This window comes from Anopheles maculipalpis, chromosome 2RL (genome assembly GCF_943734695.1).
Source record: "Anopheles maculipalpis chromosome 2RL, idAnoMacuDA_375_x, whole genome shotgun sequence".
In the NCBI taxonomy this organism is placed as follows: Eukaryota; Metazoa; Arthropoda; class Insecta; order Diptera; family Culicidae; genus Anopheles; species Anopheles maculipalpis.
In genome coordinates, this window is record NC_064871.1 from 15,784,776 (window position 1) to 15,801,522 (window position 16,747).

Sequence of the window (16,747 nt, forward strand, 5' to 3'; positions counted from 1 at the left end):
CAAAAGCCAGCATGTTGCGATCCAACCGGCAGGTTAGTTAGAGCGCGCTGGTGGCCACCAAACAGCCAGTCGCGCCCAGTGCAGAGTTATGTGTCGTTGCGCGATATCGTTCGATCTGCGGTGAGCATCTGAAGCAGCAATGGACGTGCGCATAGTGATCGTTTTCTGCTGTACCATTTTGCACCTAGAGTTAGCGGAATGTGTAAGTATCGGTGACAAGGGGTAGGAAACAGCATGCATCATTCCAGCATGTCTTCCAGTGTCACATTCTAACTTGTAACAAAATTATAATTTCCACAAGTAAAGTACAGTTTGCGGAAAGCCGACCATCCAACAGCAGCTATCAAAGAATTTGGCAGCATAGCTGCCGCATCTAGCAATGCTCCAAAATCACCCCTGCTAGAGATAGTGCTCCGCATACTAGACACCATTCAGATTATTCCCAAGAAACGGTCAAGGCGACAGGAGCGATCGCAAACACTTCCGGTACAGTATCTCATGGTCAGCGGTTCTTCGGTGTGCTAAGAATCATTAGCCGACACTATTTGGCGCTTTTACTGATCCTACCTTGCATCAATGGGGCGTACGAAAAAGGAAAAGAAAATGTTACCAAATCCGTTTAGATTGCAACACACTATCGCAGCACCGCTTGACATAGAATGTGTTAACTTTTCTTCATTTGGCACGTTTGGATGAGTTCGCGGTGGTTCGGGTTCACGTCTAATACGCATTAACAGTCAACAGTCATGGTCATTGCTCGTGTGCCGCTTCGATTCGCGGTGATTGGGGTTGGTTTTTTTTTTTACGTAATTTGATATTGGTGGCATGATGTCGGTTCGCGACAGTATGGGTAATTGTTGTCGTGTGTCCATTTTTAAATGTGTTTCCAACTTTTTTTCCCCCCTCCAATACATTCCTACTAGCTCCTCACCCCATTGTTCGGGAGCGCAATATTTGGTGGGCGGGTGGAAAAACCGTTGCTGGCACTGTCGCTAGAATCGGGCGAGGCAGCAACCGAACCGGGCCCGCCGTCTGCCGAGCAGCCCGAGGATGATGATGACGATGGGGACAAATTTTACCCACCGGATGCGTATCAGCTGCGACGGATAACAAGCTCCAAACGGTTTTACGATATGGTGCTCGGTGTGCTGCATGTGCTCGAAAGCCAAGCGCGGCAGAAAGTGCAACGTGCACGGGAACAGCGGGAAAGCGTACGATCGGCATATGACGATGAAGACGATGAGGAACAACCGGCTTAATGGATCAATTTTGCTGATGGGACGAAAACAACGCACACACACACACACACACACAGTCTGTGGAATGGGCAGAATGGTAATTGTATCATCAAAACCGGATCGTGAGGGAAAACGAGAACCTGCAAATGGTTGACATTGAATTCCAATTGAAATAAACTTATACCCTGTCCGCAAAGGTCATCGGCTGTGCCCCTGTTAGGGTGGTGGGTGGATCCCGCCTGGAGGAAGATAAAATGTGCTAGAATGGCCTATTGTTGCGGGCAATGAAACAACATTACACTACACAAAGAAATTGTTTTATCAAATTAACTGATTGACCGATATTTTTGCAAATGAAGGAATTTTAAGACATTTCTACCCAAATATTGGCTAGTTTTTTTTCCCTCAATGAAATATTCCTGCTACTTCTTCCACCCGAGAATGTTAAAATACCTCCATTAATCAAAGTTCTGCTAAATTCTTCTGACGTCGTACGCTATCAATCGGAAGTAACTTCATCCCTCGCCCTACGATCATTGGTTGTTGGTTGGTTGTACTATCGATGAACCGAACGTGTAGATGTGCATGCGGGCAGGCTGATAAGCGACGGCGGACATTCGGACTAAATTGCGGGAACCACAGGCACGCTCACATCGAAACATCGAGCTGGCCAGTGTAAATGGTACGAACGATCGTTTCCACCATCATCATCTATGACTCGCAATGCCCGCACAACATCGCCAAGTAAATAAAACATCAGTTCAAGTGCGACGACTTTTAACATTCGTGATTATTAGCTCGTCTGTGTCGGATCGCTAGCATTGGTCGGTTGGTGCCGTTCTGCCTCTATTGGAATATTTGTGAAGCTTTTTTGGTGTGCCGAAAATAAACCCAAACCCATCATGGCCAAACTTGCCCTGCTGTTCGTTGTGATCTTCTGCATCATACAGGTGATGATCCAGTGGGAAGGTGATCGTTTAGTGATCTTGGTGTCTTGGTGCTATAACACTGTTCTCGGTGATCACGTGTACTGAGTGTCATGCAAAAAATAATCGTTTTTGCTTGTGATCTCATGTTGAATATTTCTCTAGCTTCAACTTAACTTTAAGGCTTTGTTTCTTGTGTTAAGTGGGGTGGATTTTCTGGAAGAAGCTCTGAAGAATTTGCCATACTATTTCTGTCTCCCGACACTTACCTATGCCATGTATGATTTACTCGATTACAGTTCACCCTTGCCGCACGCTTACGACGTGACGCCGTCGAGGATGGAGTGGCAACGATTAAAAAGACTATCAGCGACACCTTCACGAAGGAAAACGTCGATGTAAGTAGCGTACCAGCCTGGTCACAATGGTTTAAAATGCCAATAAAATAGATTTTAAAATATATTTCTTATCCTTTCTAACCATTTTAGACGTTCTTCAACAAACTCGGTGAAATGGGTGAGCTGTTCAAGACGAAAACCAGCGAGTTTGGGGACACGATTCAACAGAAGGTGAAGGAAGTGATTAACTAATGATCGCGTTGTGGGTCTGATGCATCGACTGCTGCCTCATGACATCGATTTTACTTATATAAAGCCATGTAAAATAAAACTATCCTTTTTGGCCCTGTACAGAACTGTGTAACGTTTTAATGCGGCTAAGGGTCAACCATTTTACGGCAGCATTTTACACCAGGTTAAGTATTCAGTCAGGTAAATTATTTTTTACCTTTTAAGGAACTAACAAGACAAGAGAAATTTCAAAAATGACAACAAATGTTCAATTTGATATTCCATGTGCTTTCTTAGTTATTAATGACAAAATTTGATTTTTTTCACGATTTTTTAAAATATTTTCTACTACTCGACCCGCAAAACGGGTCATGATTTACAGTGTAAGCTTATATCCTCTCTCTAGGATGTAATAGTTTAATATAAATTATTGAAATTTATGTCAAAGAATAGTTGAGAAATGCTTTCCTATAAGTATTCAAACTTGTGTTGGGGATATTTTTGGAAAAGGAACGGAATTTTTTCAAAATGCAAAAGGAATGAAACACAATTTTATTTATAATTAATAATGACGGTCCAGTGCCGTATTGTCTTAAACACAATATTGGGTGCAAATTTTTTTAATCAAACCCATTTTAACATTAAGTAGCCCAGAAAAAGCCCCACGGGGGCTTAAGCGGGATTTGAAATATTGGAAAAGTAACGGAATAAATCGAAAAGACGGTAAAAGAAACGATTTAGAACAAAGGATCGGAACGGAACGACTAAACTTGAGTGGAACAATTTTACTAAGGTGGAAGTAGAACGCTCATCTCTAATCCGAAGTTATCCTTGAAGTCCTTAGAATTTTGAAACAGACTAAATCTAATTGAATACTTTTCAGTTACTCTTTGTAAAGCATACTTGAAGTTAATTAAGTTTGCTGAGTGTTTACTTTTTCCCGCATAGTGGTCAACCACAAAAATATTTTGAAAAATTTCAACTGGAATATAGATTTTTTTGAAAAAGTATAGAGAATTTGGCAAATTCTATGCATTCTATTCGCAAATTCATGCTATTTCAAGATTATATTTATTATGCTAACCACATGTCTTAAATTTAATACACTTCTCTACATAACATTTCTAAATTCTAAATTATTTTCAAAGCTCTGACATGTCTGAACTACTTTTTTTCAAAGAACAAAGCTCTCAGCTCTGTAAACAAATGATAATGATAATAAAGAAATGAAAAACCACTAAGTCTTATCAATTTTTCAATGAACAATAATCCATCTTCGCTGAATTGCAAGCTTTAGCGAGTTTGACATCACTGGCCTTGTGTTGAGAGCATTTGAAGCAGCTGAGTGAGTGAATCAACTGAGTTCTTCCGAGTCGAAATGTTTAGCAATGTTTGCCTAATTTAGTCTGCCATTACAAAAATAAATAAAAAGGTGATGAGAATGATCGTGAAAACGTTAACATAAAATTTGTAAAAATTGTTCACAATATCTACTTTATAAAAGAGATTTGACCAAACGGAATGAAAAAATATATTTATTTGCTTTATTATATTGACGATTAGTGTTGACGATTAGTGCTGAGTGTTACGGTTGGGCATAATTTTTTTTTATATTTTCAGCATCAAATTCAGCAAGAATAGACCAAGATCTTTTCTTTCTATCTTCTCTCTTATTCTGTAAAACAGATTTATATTTTTTTTAAATCATTCACAGATCTCGTACTTCTCTGTTGGCTAAATTTTGATTGCCAAAAGCTCCCCTTCCGGCGCTCAACGGCAATTTATTGATACACCCAACGCTTACATGTCCTGAATACAAATTAACGCGCCTATTATTATACCTGCTTTGTGCAGATTGGTTTAGCATAATAAACCGGCAATAACGGCTAAAATAGATTTACAAAGCAAACATAGAATCCAAAACACACATACAGCTAGCACAGCAGCACACAGAAATGGACTAACACCAAACATTCCCTCGGCTTAAGATTATTCAACTAGCGTGCCCTTTTTTTGTGTGATAATTGTAAGTAAAAATATTGCGATAAGGCGGGGTTGCGTTTTCTTGCAGCATTCTCGCAGCTGCATTTCGTGTGTTTGGCTGAGAAAAAAAAGAACTCAACGTTATTAAAATCACACCAACTAATCACTAACCATAGAACTTCATCTTTGCACCGCTTTTGTGTGCTGGTAAATGTGTTTTGAAGACTGCTTGCAAACACACTTCGACCCTCAAGTGTGGACCCTAACCTAACGCATACCTTGCAAAAGGGGGGGGAGGGAAATCTATAGACAAATGATAATGTCGAGAATCTTTCCACGAAGCTTTCCGCTTCCTTCGCGTTCGAATTGCGTATACTGATCGGTCAACAAACGCACACACACACTTCCCTAATCGTACAGCAAACACCCACAGCCCTGCTAAAATCGGCGCTTTGTGGTGGGGCGTATAAAATCGTTCAACTACGCGGTTCGGCGCTTCAGTTGTTAGGATCTGCTCCGTACAAGCGCTACCCTCGTACCCGAATCAATCATCCTCCGAATAGACGTAACAAACAAACAAACAGTGCAACAACATGGCTAAGCTTTTGTGCATTGTTCTGGCCCTGTGTGTCGTTCAGGTGTGTATAGTGTGTGCTTAAAAGAACATTACAACTATGTACATGTTCCTTTCCTTCCATACCGACAGGGAACATTCGGATTCGTTCGCCGCGATGCTCCAGCTCCCCCAGCGGAAGAGACCAATTTCTTCCAAACCATCATGGGCATCAAGGACAAGATTGAAGTTGCGTTCCAAGAAACGCAACAGAACGTGCTGAAATCGCTGGGATTCCAGACGAACGAGGAGGTGGTACAGACGATCCAGCAAAACACCAACCAGTACGTGGAGCGTCTGCGATCGGTGCAGGGTGTGCTGGACGAGGAGGTGAAAAAGCACTCGGACATCTTCGAACCGATCGTGAAGGATCTGAAGGCGAAGCTGGACCAAACCACCGCTACCCTGTCCGAGCAGAACCCGGAAGTGGTGCAGAAAGCGAAGGAATATCAGGAGCAGGTCCAGACCAACGTACAGTCGCTGGTGGCCGAGGCACAGAAGACGGTCGAAAAGCTGAAGGCCGACACGCGCGTACAGTCCGAGGAGGTGCAGAAGGCATTGAAGATGTTGTACGATTCTACGTTCGAAGTGTTCACCAAGACGGCTAACGAACTGAAGCAAAAGAACTAAGGTGTCGGTGTTCGGTCAAGGTACAAATTGTTAAATAAAGACTTTAAAAAAAAAAAAACCTCACAAAATCTAGCCCTGTATACGCTTTCTGATCATTCTTACTAATTGATAGTTGAACATCGGGCGCCTTCACGTGCTACATGGTACGATATCGGGGCTGATCGTGTTATATTCGAAGCTAAGGTTAAAAACTCAACCCTCAGTCCCTCAGAAGACATTAGACAGTGACAAGCGAACCATACATACGAGAGCTAGTTGATGATCATCATACGATCGTTCTGTTAGGCTAACGCTTCCGGAGCATGGTTCGAACGACTGTTATCACATAACAGAAGCCAAATTTTACGGTTTTCTTCTCTATTTGAACCACTCTGAACGAACGCTATATGATGGTTGGTGACCGTCCACTTCCCCAAAAAACCGGTCCGACTCTAGCACGGACGATACCTTGCCTTAGTTATCCACGATTATCGACAGAGCCGTTATCGTGCACGCCCTATCTCCATAGCGGAAGATGACGCGGGGTGGAATTTAAAGTGTGTTAGTCATGTCTTTTTGAGCTCCGATGTCAGAAAAGTGAAGCATCAGCTAAACAATGGCACATAAATGTGTGTAATTTGCTTCGCTTTACACATGGGCCCTGTTGCGTACGTACATTGTGCACACAAGGGAGGGTTTCAAATTTACACCGATGCACATTGATGAATGAAGCAATTTGGTCTCGAAAACGTAGGCACCTTTCCGGCATTAAGCACTTGTCATTTTCACATCGGTGAAGTGTGCCTTAAAGGAAACAAAAAATAATAATACTAAAAGCTCACTGAACAATAGCAATAAAAAAAGTTAGCAGCTAAATGTAAACGACGTACTTTTATTCTAACGACTTCTAGACAACGAACTTTGAAACATTTGTTGATAATTATATTTACAAGAACATCCTATGTCATAACCACTACTCCGATCGAACACATGTCGCCTGAGCGGAAAATCACCAACGCACACCGTCGATTCCGGTGTTGACTCGACGGCAACCTTAGTCCAGCTCTTCGCTCTCGTACAGCCGCGCCAGCCGCCGTATCGATTGCTTCGTTTTGCGCTGAATAAACTCATCCACGTGGGAAAAGATGGTCACGATGCCCATCAACCTTTCCAGCGTACCGTGCACCTTCTCCGCCCGTTCGATGCTACTCTCCGGTACTTCACTGGAACCAGTGCCCGCCAGCAGTCGCGACATGGCCGGAAACAGCGTAGCCCGCTCACCAAGCGATCTTGTAGCAGGCCTCTTCTGTACCTCGTTATAGTCGTAGTCATCGTACTCGTCGTAATCTTCCACCGGATCGACGGCAGCTTCCTCCGACGAGTACAGATTCTTCGCCAGGGAACGCTTGCGGTGCTGACAACCGCAGCTCGGTACCATTTCTTCCGGTTTGATGCTTCGCGGAAGCAACCGGGTGGATGAGGCAACGGACGCGAGTGCTAAAGCCTGCGGGGGAACCAGAGTGGAAAAGGATAGCAGGTCATTCTCAAGATGGTCCAGATTAAGCTTTGTGATGTCTATCTTGGGAACGGGTGGCCTATGACTTGTGGTCGTTGTTGCGACTTGTGGAATCGCCGTCGATCTGCTCGAATGCGTTCGCTGAGTGCTACTCGGTGGACGAGTAGTACTTGATCCGCTAACCGATTGTTGACGTATCTTGCGCATCATTTTACGCACGGTAGTCGTTCTAGTGGTTGTGCTAGTAGTCGTCAGGGTAGTAGTGGTAGTGGTTGTTCTAGCAGAGCCCACTGAATCGACCTTTTTTGCACCCTCCCGAACGATGCTTCTACTCGGTGGAAAATTGCGGCCACTGTTTGCATCGGATTGCATCCAACCGTCGCTGTCGTCGCCCAGCAGACGTTTGTCAAGGATCGGTTCAGTGGGTACAAAGTCTTCCTCTATACCATTTTCTTTCCCATCGATCACATCCGGATCGACCGAAGATGGATGAAGAACGTAAGGCTCTACCAAGTCATTTCCCTGCGCTTCCAACCGATTGTCCGCTTCATAGCCTAACTCTCTGCCTGACAGTGGGCGATCTTCATCAAGAACCATGTCGTTTCCGTGCAGCTGATCATCCGCAACATCGAACGTCTTCGCGTGGTACTGGTTTAACAGTTTCACCGAAATCATTTCACTTGCTGTGATCGTTCGTTCGTAAAAAAAGAGAAGAAATTGAAAAAAAAAAACATCATCCAGATTAGACATTATCACCGCAAATGGGCGAGCACATGTTGGGCTGGACAGCTTCCACTTGCCTTTTTCGCGGTCGAGTTCTTGCAGATCTTCAAATAGCGGAGGACCTAGCAGCAAACTTTCGCCATCGTCATCATTCGGCACAATCGCAACGGTTCCGGGTGGCTGTTTGCTGATTTCCAAAAACCTCCCTTCCAATCGGGGTATCAAAGTCTACACGCACACAGACACACACGACAAAAAATAAATATAAATAATTGGGCACGGGAAAAGCCATCAGAAGCACTTGATTATGTCACGATGTTCTCGATCGAATTATCAACTCGGTTCGCGTTATGTCATCGAAACTTTCCACGAAACAGTAAAAAAATCTAATACTACACACACGTACAGATAAGCACACTTCTGTTCCTAACTTCCTTTCGGTGTGTGATTAGAGCACAGTTAAAGAAAGCTTCAAAGACCGTTTAGACGATCGAGGTCCCTCTTTTCTTTTTAATTTGCCCTTCCAGTAGCTGATTCAAATTTACCGTCACTTACCGATAAAAGTAGTGCCACTGCCAGTAGCATGTTGAACAATTCTGGTGGTCTTCTGGCAAGCGATTACCGTGCTAGTGGCTGGACCACGACCACGTCGACGTCAATCCGGCTGCAATGGAATGTTTTCGGAAGTTGGGCGCGCGCTCTCTGTGCGCTTTTTCTGTACGATGCTGCACAAAAAGGGGGCCCGCAAACAAACAAACCTTTGGGCGGACGGACCACACCACACTTAGCTGCCCCAGTAGCGGTACATTGTGAAAAGCGGGAAAACTCCGTACGAAGCATCAACGCGAGCTTCCTGGATTGTGGGTTGAGCGGTTTACATGCGACATTCCAAACATGAAAGCTGGGCAATTTCTACAGTTTTCACCAGAAAACAACATTGAGCCATAACAGAAAAGTTTCATATAATAAAAAAAAATCATTGATCATGAGTTAGAGAGGTTTGCATTATAATTTTTGGTGATTACAGGGTATTGCGGTGATTTTTTTCACCTTTCAATTTATTTTTATGTCATAAAACAATTATGTCATAAAACATTAATTTACAAATACACGAAAAAAAAAAATTAGCTTGTCGCCAAGACGAGTTGACAATTATTTTTTTGCGGCATGGTCTTTGAACGGGTTACTTAGATGGGGCTATTTAGACGGATAGACGAATTTTTAGTTATTTTTTAACATGGTTAAAAATACTTCTTTTCATTTCGCAACTAAACAAAAATGAGTATAAAGACAAATGATGCTTAAATAAGTTAGATAAAAGGATTACAATTACACGTAAATTCTATTATAACACAATTTTAGCATGTTTTAGCAAGTCGTTTTAGCTTGAAAGCCGTCCAGTAGAGTCAGTCGACAATGGCATCGGTTTTCATAGGGGCAGGACCTTCCATAAATCCCACCCAAACCGTTCCCCCATAGTGAACACTGACTATCCAACTACTACAAGCCAATTTAATTTTGAACCATGTATCTGTACAGATATGTAGGGAACACATTTCTGTGCAGAAAATTGTGTCAAAATTTTCTTTGGAAAAAAACAAAATTAGTTATTTAAAAAAAATGGCGGAAATAAAACACAAATATCTTGGAAATTGTAGAAAAATCATGGCACGAAGCGGGACAGCATAACAAATATTTGGACACTCGGGACAACTATAGGAAAGCGTCGATAATCCTCGGGATACCCTGTATCTCGTCCGCCCAGCAGTACTGTATGGCGGTATTTACTAGCAAAATTAAGCAAACTAAATTATCTCCCCTTTCAAATCTTTTTTTTTTTTTTTTTGCACAGTGAAATATAACTTGAAAATATGAATTTGCTGATTAATGATACACTTTTTTTATTTTACAAGATTTGAACGGCAAAACATAAATGGAAAAAATGGCATCGCCATTACATTATTCATGTGGTTCGTTTGCGCTGATTTCGGTGTCAAGATTTTGATAAGAAGTCAAGCTTCGTGCCTAGGTTTGCAAAAAAAGAAACCCCAAATTTCTACCAAAATCCTGCCAATGTATTCAACTCATCATTTTGTGGTATAAAGTTCAAACTGCTCTAGTCTTAACCGAAAGAAATATCACACATCGGCACATTTTGTACCGCACCAAGTTGTTATGAAAATGCGTCCAGCCAGATTCACGATACTACTTCCTAGGCGAGGCATAGGTAGTGCGCCACCCACTCCGTCCATTCGCACACATCGCGCACAATTCACAATCCGTACATGAGCTTAATTGAATGAACGTGATGATGGAGGGAACGGAAACCGAGCGAACCGTAAACAATACAACTATGCAACCTTGGAGCACTATTTTTTAGGATAAAATTGAGTGAGGAATGAGTAAAATTTTACACAGAATGTAATCGATTTGTTTGAAGTTTGGTTATTTATTTATTTTTTATTTATAATTAATAATGACGGTCCAGTGCCGTATTGTCAACACCGCTTGTGTTGAGTAAATTTTATAATCATCTTGATAAGGCATTTTCTCCTTATTCTTTGCCTTATCCCGGGCATACTCGGTTAACTGAAGTTTGGTTAATTGTTTAAAATAAATTAAAATGCTTCCAATACTCGCACATTGCTCGCGCTGACAGTCGGAATCGATCCACTTAATCTGTGTTTTAAAAACTGTCGACCATTCATATTTAATTAGGTGAAATGTGATAAGCATGTAATCATGCCGTCGTGGCTTCCGTTCGAAACATACATTCGTTGGACAAGATGAACCACTAATTAGAGGATCCGCTCAGCGAGTAGAGTCTACCCTTGCCTCGACCGTGAATTGAATCGCTTATCGCGCCTCAGTGCGAGTACTCATCGTTGCATCGACTGCACCATGCACGTATGCTGATTACGTTACTGAGTACGGCAGTGTTTCTCAACACTGGAACAACTTGGGTAAGGTGTTCTTTCGTTATTTACTTTACAAATTAATTAGGCGCATGATCATCCATTTTATGTAATTTTTTTTTTTTATATAAAATTAGAATACTTTGTTTTTTTGGCTTTTTTTCATTTTGATTTGATGATCGCCTGAGTCGCCTCCACCACCAGGCCGCCCGATTTTCTACCATATCATATATTAAATTATTTTATATAATTTTTTCATAAAATATAAACATAAAACGTAAGAGCTTTTCTTCACAAAACCTTGTTTCAAAGCTTTGCGAGACTATTCTGCACATGACTGTGCCTTTTCGGTGGCTTTGGGGAACGGGCTTAGCGAAAGGATCGCCACTTGTGGCTCTCACTTTATCTTATCGCTCAGTTTTCATTCTCTCGCACACACTCTCTCCCTCTCTCTCTCTTTTCCATTAATGAAATGTACGAACAAAAGCGGCCGCTCACATTCCACTGATTCATAATCAGCAGCCACATTCATGATCTTACTCAAGAAATTATTCAACTTTTCAAGCCAACACAGAGGAGAAAAAACAAACAAACCTACCGATAGTGGTGAGCACTTGCGGTGGGCTCGATCGGTCTACAACTATTGTGCCAGCAATCGTCAAGCGAACGGTTACACCGTGGCTGGTGGCACCACACAGGAGTGGGTTGTGCACTGAACCGTGCGTGTTCGCCGTCTGATATTGTCGTCGTTGTTTGGACACGGTTTTATAAGTGAAGCCCCACAAGACTCTGGTGACGAGCACAGTAACTGCTGCATTGGAACCGACGAGAGAAGGGAAATCACTTGCGGTGGGGAAGGGAAGAGAACACCCGGTGGGGGAGAGGGCGGGTGTACCAGTTACTCGACTTCGCGGTTTCGGTTTCACAGTTTCAACGCGAAGGTTACACGGTGAGCATCTGCTTGGCTGCACGGACGGGACCGTAAGGTGGAAAGCCAAAAGAGAATGGAAAGTGTTGTGGAAGAATCCTACCATTTGTGACAGACTGCTGCACGGAAGAAGCCATCCTGCAGACACGGTGTTGTTTGGACTCAAGTGTTAAGGGTGTGTGATACCTTACAAGCGAGCTGTTTTCAGATAGTTGGAAGTGATAGTTGAAAAAAAAAACGATTGACTGTGTGTCTTCCGGCTCGTCAGCGAGCGTCATGTTTTTCTGGACCAAAAATTTCCAACACCACAGAACAAATGTCCCGCAGACGGTGTGATTTTCCAGCAAAAGCAACACCATTTTGACGGGATCGTTTCGCTGTGTAAATTGCGTCGACATCGAGTGTGAGCTTGTGGAGAGTGAAAATCGTGGGTGAACTGGTAGTTTCACCTACCAGTGACGCGCATCCGTTACCCAGTGCGAGTGCAAGTGGGGCGTTTTTGTTTTCGCGTAACACTGATCGCAACGTGTACGATGGATTTGCAGCATTACGACGAAGACATCTCGGCCAACGGTTACTATCGGCGGCTGGTGAATGACCATTACAGCATCCTGGAGACGGCCACGGTCGAAGGGTGGATAGTGTGCGTGCCCCGGTTCGGTTCGTTCAGCGAACAGTGTCTGGTCGATCAGGAGTTTGCCCTTGCGCACATACTCGTCCCGAACGAGGAGCTGCCGGAAACGCACTTCTTCAATCTGAACTTTCTGCAGCTGAAGCTGGACGAGCGAGCACTCACGTTCGGGGACGTCCGGGTGCGCATACTGTTTGAGGAAATCTTTTACCGGGATGGGCTCAAGTACAAGGTGTGGTGCATCGAGCGTCCGCTGCATGACATGAAGAAGTATGGGGTGTATGGGGAGGATGAATTTTCGCTTGGCCGTTTCCTAGGGATTGGTAGCCTGACGGAGGCGGTTGAGTTCATACGGACGGCGGCAAAGAAGAAAGATATCTTCGGACGGATGGATGCGAAGGTGCAGCAGTTCGTGCGGGCCAACGGTGACTTTGGTAGATGGCAGTTTGAGGAGCAGAAGGCGGCAGTGAAAATGATCTACGTCGAGTGTTTGGAATTGATACTGCAGAATCGTAAGCTGAAGGATCGCTGCCAGCGGGATATGTTGCTGCGAGGTAACGTGAAGGTTGCCATCGAAACGTACGTGATGGATAAGCTGTACGATCATGTGAAGAGTGTGATCGATGTGTGCCGTACGGAGCAGTCGGAAGCGTTCAACAAAACGATGCGCAACTTGGGTGATGTGCACTGTACGGAGTTTGAGGTTGCCCAACGGTACGGTGAACTGATCCCGTTGGCTAAGAAGGAGCTGGCGAAGATCGACCATGCCCGTACGGTGATCGACAAGATCGGATGTTTGCAGAAGGTAATGGAAGTGCTGGCCAAGGGTGGGTTGGGCCAGCAGTATGCGCTTACTGCTGATCAGCTCGTTCCGTTGTTTATCTTTCTTATCCTAAAATCGGGCCTAACGCACTGGATCATGACGATCACATTTCTGAAGGAGTTTCAGTTTAACAACGTATTTCGGGAGCAGCGCATCGAGACGGGCGAGCATGGATTTCTAATCGCAACACTGGAAGCGGCCATCGTCTACATTAGCTGCGGAAGCATTACCCGTACGCAACGGCTCGGTATCAACTTTGAACCGCGATCGCCTACAACCGATCATTCCGTGTCGACCGAACTAGAGTTTCGCAATGCGGACGACTTTCTCACCTATCTGCTAAAGCTGATGCGTAACGATGATGAGGCAAGGGTAGTGGAGCTGCTGCAGGACGTCACCAACAATCAGGCACTGCTGTGGAACGTTCCGACCGAGCTCGGGTACTACTATCTGCCCTCGATCGATGATCAAAACCAGCTCGGCCAGGCCGCAATACATCTCGCCGCCATCCTGGGCAATGCGAAACTGCTCACACTCATCCTATCCCTCCAACCGAACGTGAATGCTGTCGACGCAAAGAACTGGACCGCGCTGCACTATGCCGCAGCGAACGGTCATCAGAATCTGCTACTGCTGCTGCTACATGCCGGAATTAACATTAACAGCACCAGCAACGATGCACACACATCCCTCCATTTGGCGTGTCTAAATGGCCACAGTGGATGTGTTAAGGCGTTGCTGTACTTTTCCGAACATATGCGCATCTACGTCGACGTAAATGCGGCCACCGAGCTGGGCCATACGCCGCTGCATTATGCGGCCAAGTGGGGCTTTCTCGATATCGTCGAAACGTTGCTCGAGTACACGGCCCGGGTCGATGTGGTAAACAAGCTCGGTGCAACGCCGATACGCTACGCACACAATGTCCGCATTACGAAACTGCTCGTCGATGCACTGCACGATCAGCGGCGTCGTGCCGTGCTCGGTCGTGGCCATGCCAATCTCAAGGCTTCGTCCGTACCCCAAACGGCAGTCTATTTCGCAGAAGATTTTGACTATACGAATGACGGTGAGGGTGCACCGGAAGAGATGCGCGAGCAGCGTACGATCGAGGAGATGAAGCGTATAGAAAAAGCATTGGAAGCGATAGCCGCTCAGGACACAAAGCTGGCCTGTGTATATTTGGGGCTGGATGAGGAGTCAGCGAAAAATCACACGGGACGAAGTCATCCGCCGGCGGGTTATCCTACGGACGAGAAGTTATGTCACCCACTGTGTACCTGCAACCGGTGCGTAAGACGATCGTCCGAGTTCTACAATCTGCTAAGGAAACCGTTCGGACTGTCCGCAAAACCACCGGAAGAATCGACTGCGGACAGTGTGCGCGTCGACCTGAATGCCGTCAATGGCGAAGGCTACACGGCCTTGCACGTGGCTGCCATGCATGGGAACGTGGAAATGGTTCGTGTACTGTTGGAGCACAAGGTCAATCCCACCATTCGGCTCAAGTCCGGTGCAACGGCACTACATTTGGCAACACGCGAACGCAGGTTGCGTATCGTGCGGATGCTGCTCAGCCGTTGTACGGTCACGGATATAGTCGATCTTAAGGATAGCCGTGGCGATACGCCACTACACTACGCGGTGGAACAGAACAACTTGCAGCTGGTGCAGATGTTGCTGGAGGCCGGTGCCGATCGTAGCATACGCAATCTGCAAGGCAAACGGCCGATCGAGATAGCGAAGAACAATCTTTACTTTAACGTTGTCAATCTACTGGAACAGCGATGAGCTGAGGTGGATTGGACCAGTGTTGTTTTGTGAATATAGTGGAAAGGCTTTGTACATATTCGTCGGATTAAGTGTTGTTTGATAAAATGGGAATAAATTTGAGCACATCTTGTTTAAGCCACAATTTGCAAGATTACTTTTTTGTATCACCTTATCTTAGTTTACTTCTCCAGCATCATCATCAACCGGTGTCAAGAATTGACATTTGTTTACCTAACGATAACACCGCCGCCGTCGTTAGAAGTTGAGCAAATTGCAACCGAGAAGAAGTTTTTTTTAAGATAAGCATACTTTTTCTTCTTCTTCTTGGCTTAACGAACTTGTAGGACACAACGGCCATCGAATGAATTGTTAGACTTGCCAATAACCACGTACTTGGATAGTCAGCACTCACTACGTGGGGACGGTCCGTTTGGGATTTGAACCGCCAAGTTCTGTCGTGTGAAAACATACGCAATGCAATGTTGGGTTTGGAATGCAAATTTTCCGACGTTTTTGCTTTATTTCATCTTTCGAATCTAGTGACATCTCACCGCACCTACAAAGTGTGGTTGTGGTTCAGTTGTTCTCTTTCTGGACGAGCTAAATCCTTGTTAATATTGACATTTACAAGAGCGAACAAAGAAAACACACAATGGACACTGGCAAAAACTAGTTGCGCTTTGTTCGTACATCCCAAAATCTTGTCTGATTCGAAACAGTACAGACAATGAATATGAAACTCCCTAGCACACAAACATTGCTCGCGCGCGCTGGCGATAGGCAATTAAAAAAAAACAATTGTACAACATTAACAATTTACCAACAAAACAAACGGCTAATTCATACTGCAACAAACAGATGCTTGATGCGAAAAATGAGAACAAAAACCGAAAAACATAAAATGTGGCATGAAAGAAAATCAACAGATTACTAGAATAGAGTTACTAAAACTATGCTCGGAGAAATAAATTCTATGATCAAATGAAGAAAACACTAAATGAAAACATCTTCCACCCCTTCGAAACACTTCCAAACGAAATAATTAAAATTTCATTCAATGGAACGTTCTCCTAAGTTTGAAAACTCAGTGTGTTTTGTTTTCGCTTTTTGTTTTTCTTGTTAAGTTTTTCCTTCAATAATACACACGTGGCCCAAACAATCCCGTTCCAGTTGAAGCGAGCTGCGAGTTTCAACCAAAAACATTCCACTATTATATACTCCGATTGTAAAGGATTATCTTTGTTTCAAATACGCTTAAAAGGTCTATTCATTTATGTATATATAAACTTGCGCGTTTAGCGACTAATCCACCGCTACGTGATTCGCATTTTACTACAGGAATTTTTATCTGAGCAACAACAAAACAAAAAATTATATATATAGTATTATAACACATAAGTCGGCTCTCCTTATTGTACGTTTTACGACATTGTATCATCCCTCGATCGATTCCTGCTTGTTGTATTTACTCTCTTTCCCTCTCTAGAGCTGCTATGAATT

General features: G+C 44.0%; 6 protein-coding genes across 7 annotated transcripts in view; 4 read left to right on the plus strand and 2 right to left on the minus strand.

The window, feature by feature from the left end:
- Positions 1-16,747, minus strand: part of LOC126557475 (dihydropyrimidinase) — a 445,624-nt gene that overhangs the window by 402,410 nt on the left and 26,467 nt on the right. The gene's annotated exons all lie outside the window — the stretch shown is intronic.
- Positions 1-16,747, plus strand: part of LOC126559451 (elongin-B) — a 37,214-nt gene that overhangs the window by 13,880 nt on the left and 6,587 nt on the right. The window lies entirely within an intron of this gene.
- On the plus strand, positions 140-1,259 carry LOC126559212 (uncharacterized). The gene is made up of 3 exons (XM_050215337.1): positions 140-202; positions 307-486; positions 924-1,259. The coding sequence occupies exons 1-3, from the start codon at positions 140-142 to the stop codon at positions 1,257-1,259; spliced, it is 579 nt and encodes a 192-aa protein (XP_050071294.1).
- On the plus strand, positions 5,310-5,959 carry LOC126559145 (apolipophorin-3-like). The gene is made up of 2 exons (XM_050215260.1): positions 5,310-5,354; positions 5,423-5,959. Exons 1-2 carry the CDS (start codon positions 5,310-5,312, stop codon positions 5,957-5,959), a joined length of 582 nt encoding a protein of 193 aa, XP_050071217.1.
- LOC126558063 (uncharacterized) lies at positions 6,993-8,819 on the minus strand. The gene is made up of 3 exons (XM_050214000.1): positions 8,733-8,819; positions 8,255-8,405; positions 6,993-8,137 (listed from the first exon to the last, which is right to left on the minus strand). Exons 1-3 carry the CDS (start codon positions 8,760-8,762, stop codon positions 6,993-6,995), a joined length of 1,326 nt encoding a protein of 441 aa, XP_050069957.1. The 5' UTR covers positions 8,763-8,819.
- The window catches only part of LOC126557017 (ankyrin repeat domain-containing protein 27-like), a 74,059-nt gene continuing 69,865 nt past the window's right edge, over positions 12,554-16,747 (plus strand). The window contains exon 1 of the mRNA XM_050212653.1: positions 12,554-15,271. Within this exon, the coding sequence (XP_050068610.1) occupies positions 12,554-15,265 (2,712 nt within the window). The 3' untranslated portion in view covers positions 15,266-15,271. The remainder of the gene's footprint in view (positions 15,272-16,747) is intronic.

Excerpts from the sequence above, each read along its gene's own strand:
- LOC126558063 (XM_050214000.1), bottom strand. The coding sequence starts at position 8,762 with ATGCTACTGGCAGTGGCACTACTTTTATCG. Across the intron at positions 8,406-8,732 it reads CAGTGGCACTACTTTTATCG|ACTTTGATACCCCGATTGGA; the intron begins GTAAGTGACGGT and ends GTGTGCGTGTAG. Across the intron at positions 8,138-8,254 it reads AGAACTCGACCGCGAAAAAG|CAAGTGAAATGATTTCGGTG; the intron begins GCAAGTGGAAGC and ends GAACGATCACAG.
- LOC126559212 (XM_050215337.1), top strand. The coding sequence starts at position 140 with ATGGACGTGCGCATAGTGATCGTTTTCTGCTGTACCATTTTGCACCTA. Across the intron at positions 203-306 it reads ACCTAGAGTTAGCGGAATGT|TACAGTTTGCGGAAAGCCGA; the intron begins GTAAGTATCGGT and ends CCACAAGTAAAG. Across the intron at positions 487-923 it reads AGCGATCGCAAACACTTCCG|CTCCTCACCCCATTGTTCGG; the intron begins GTACAGTATCTC and ends CATTCCTACTAG.
- LOC126559145 (XM_050215260.1), top strand. The coding sequence starts at position 5,310 with ATGGCTAAGCTTTTGTGCATTGTTCTGGCCCTGTGTGTCGTTCAG. Across the intron at positions 5,355-5,422 it reads TGGCCCTGTGTGTCGTTCAG|GGAACATTCGGATTCGTTCG; the intron begins GTGTGTATAGTG and ends CCATACCGACAG.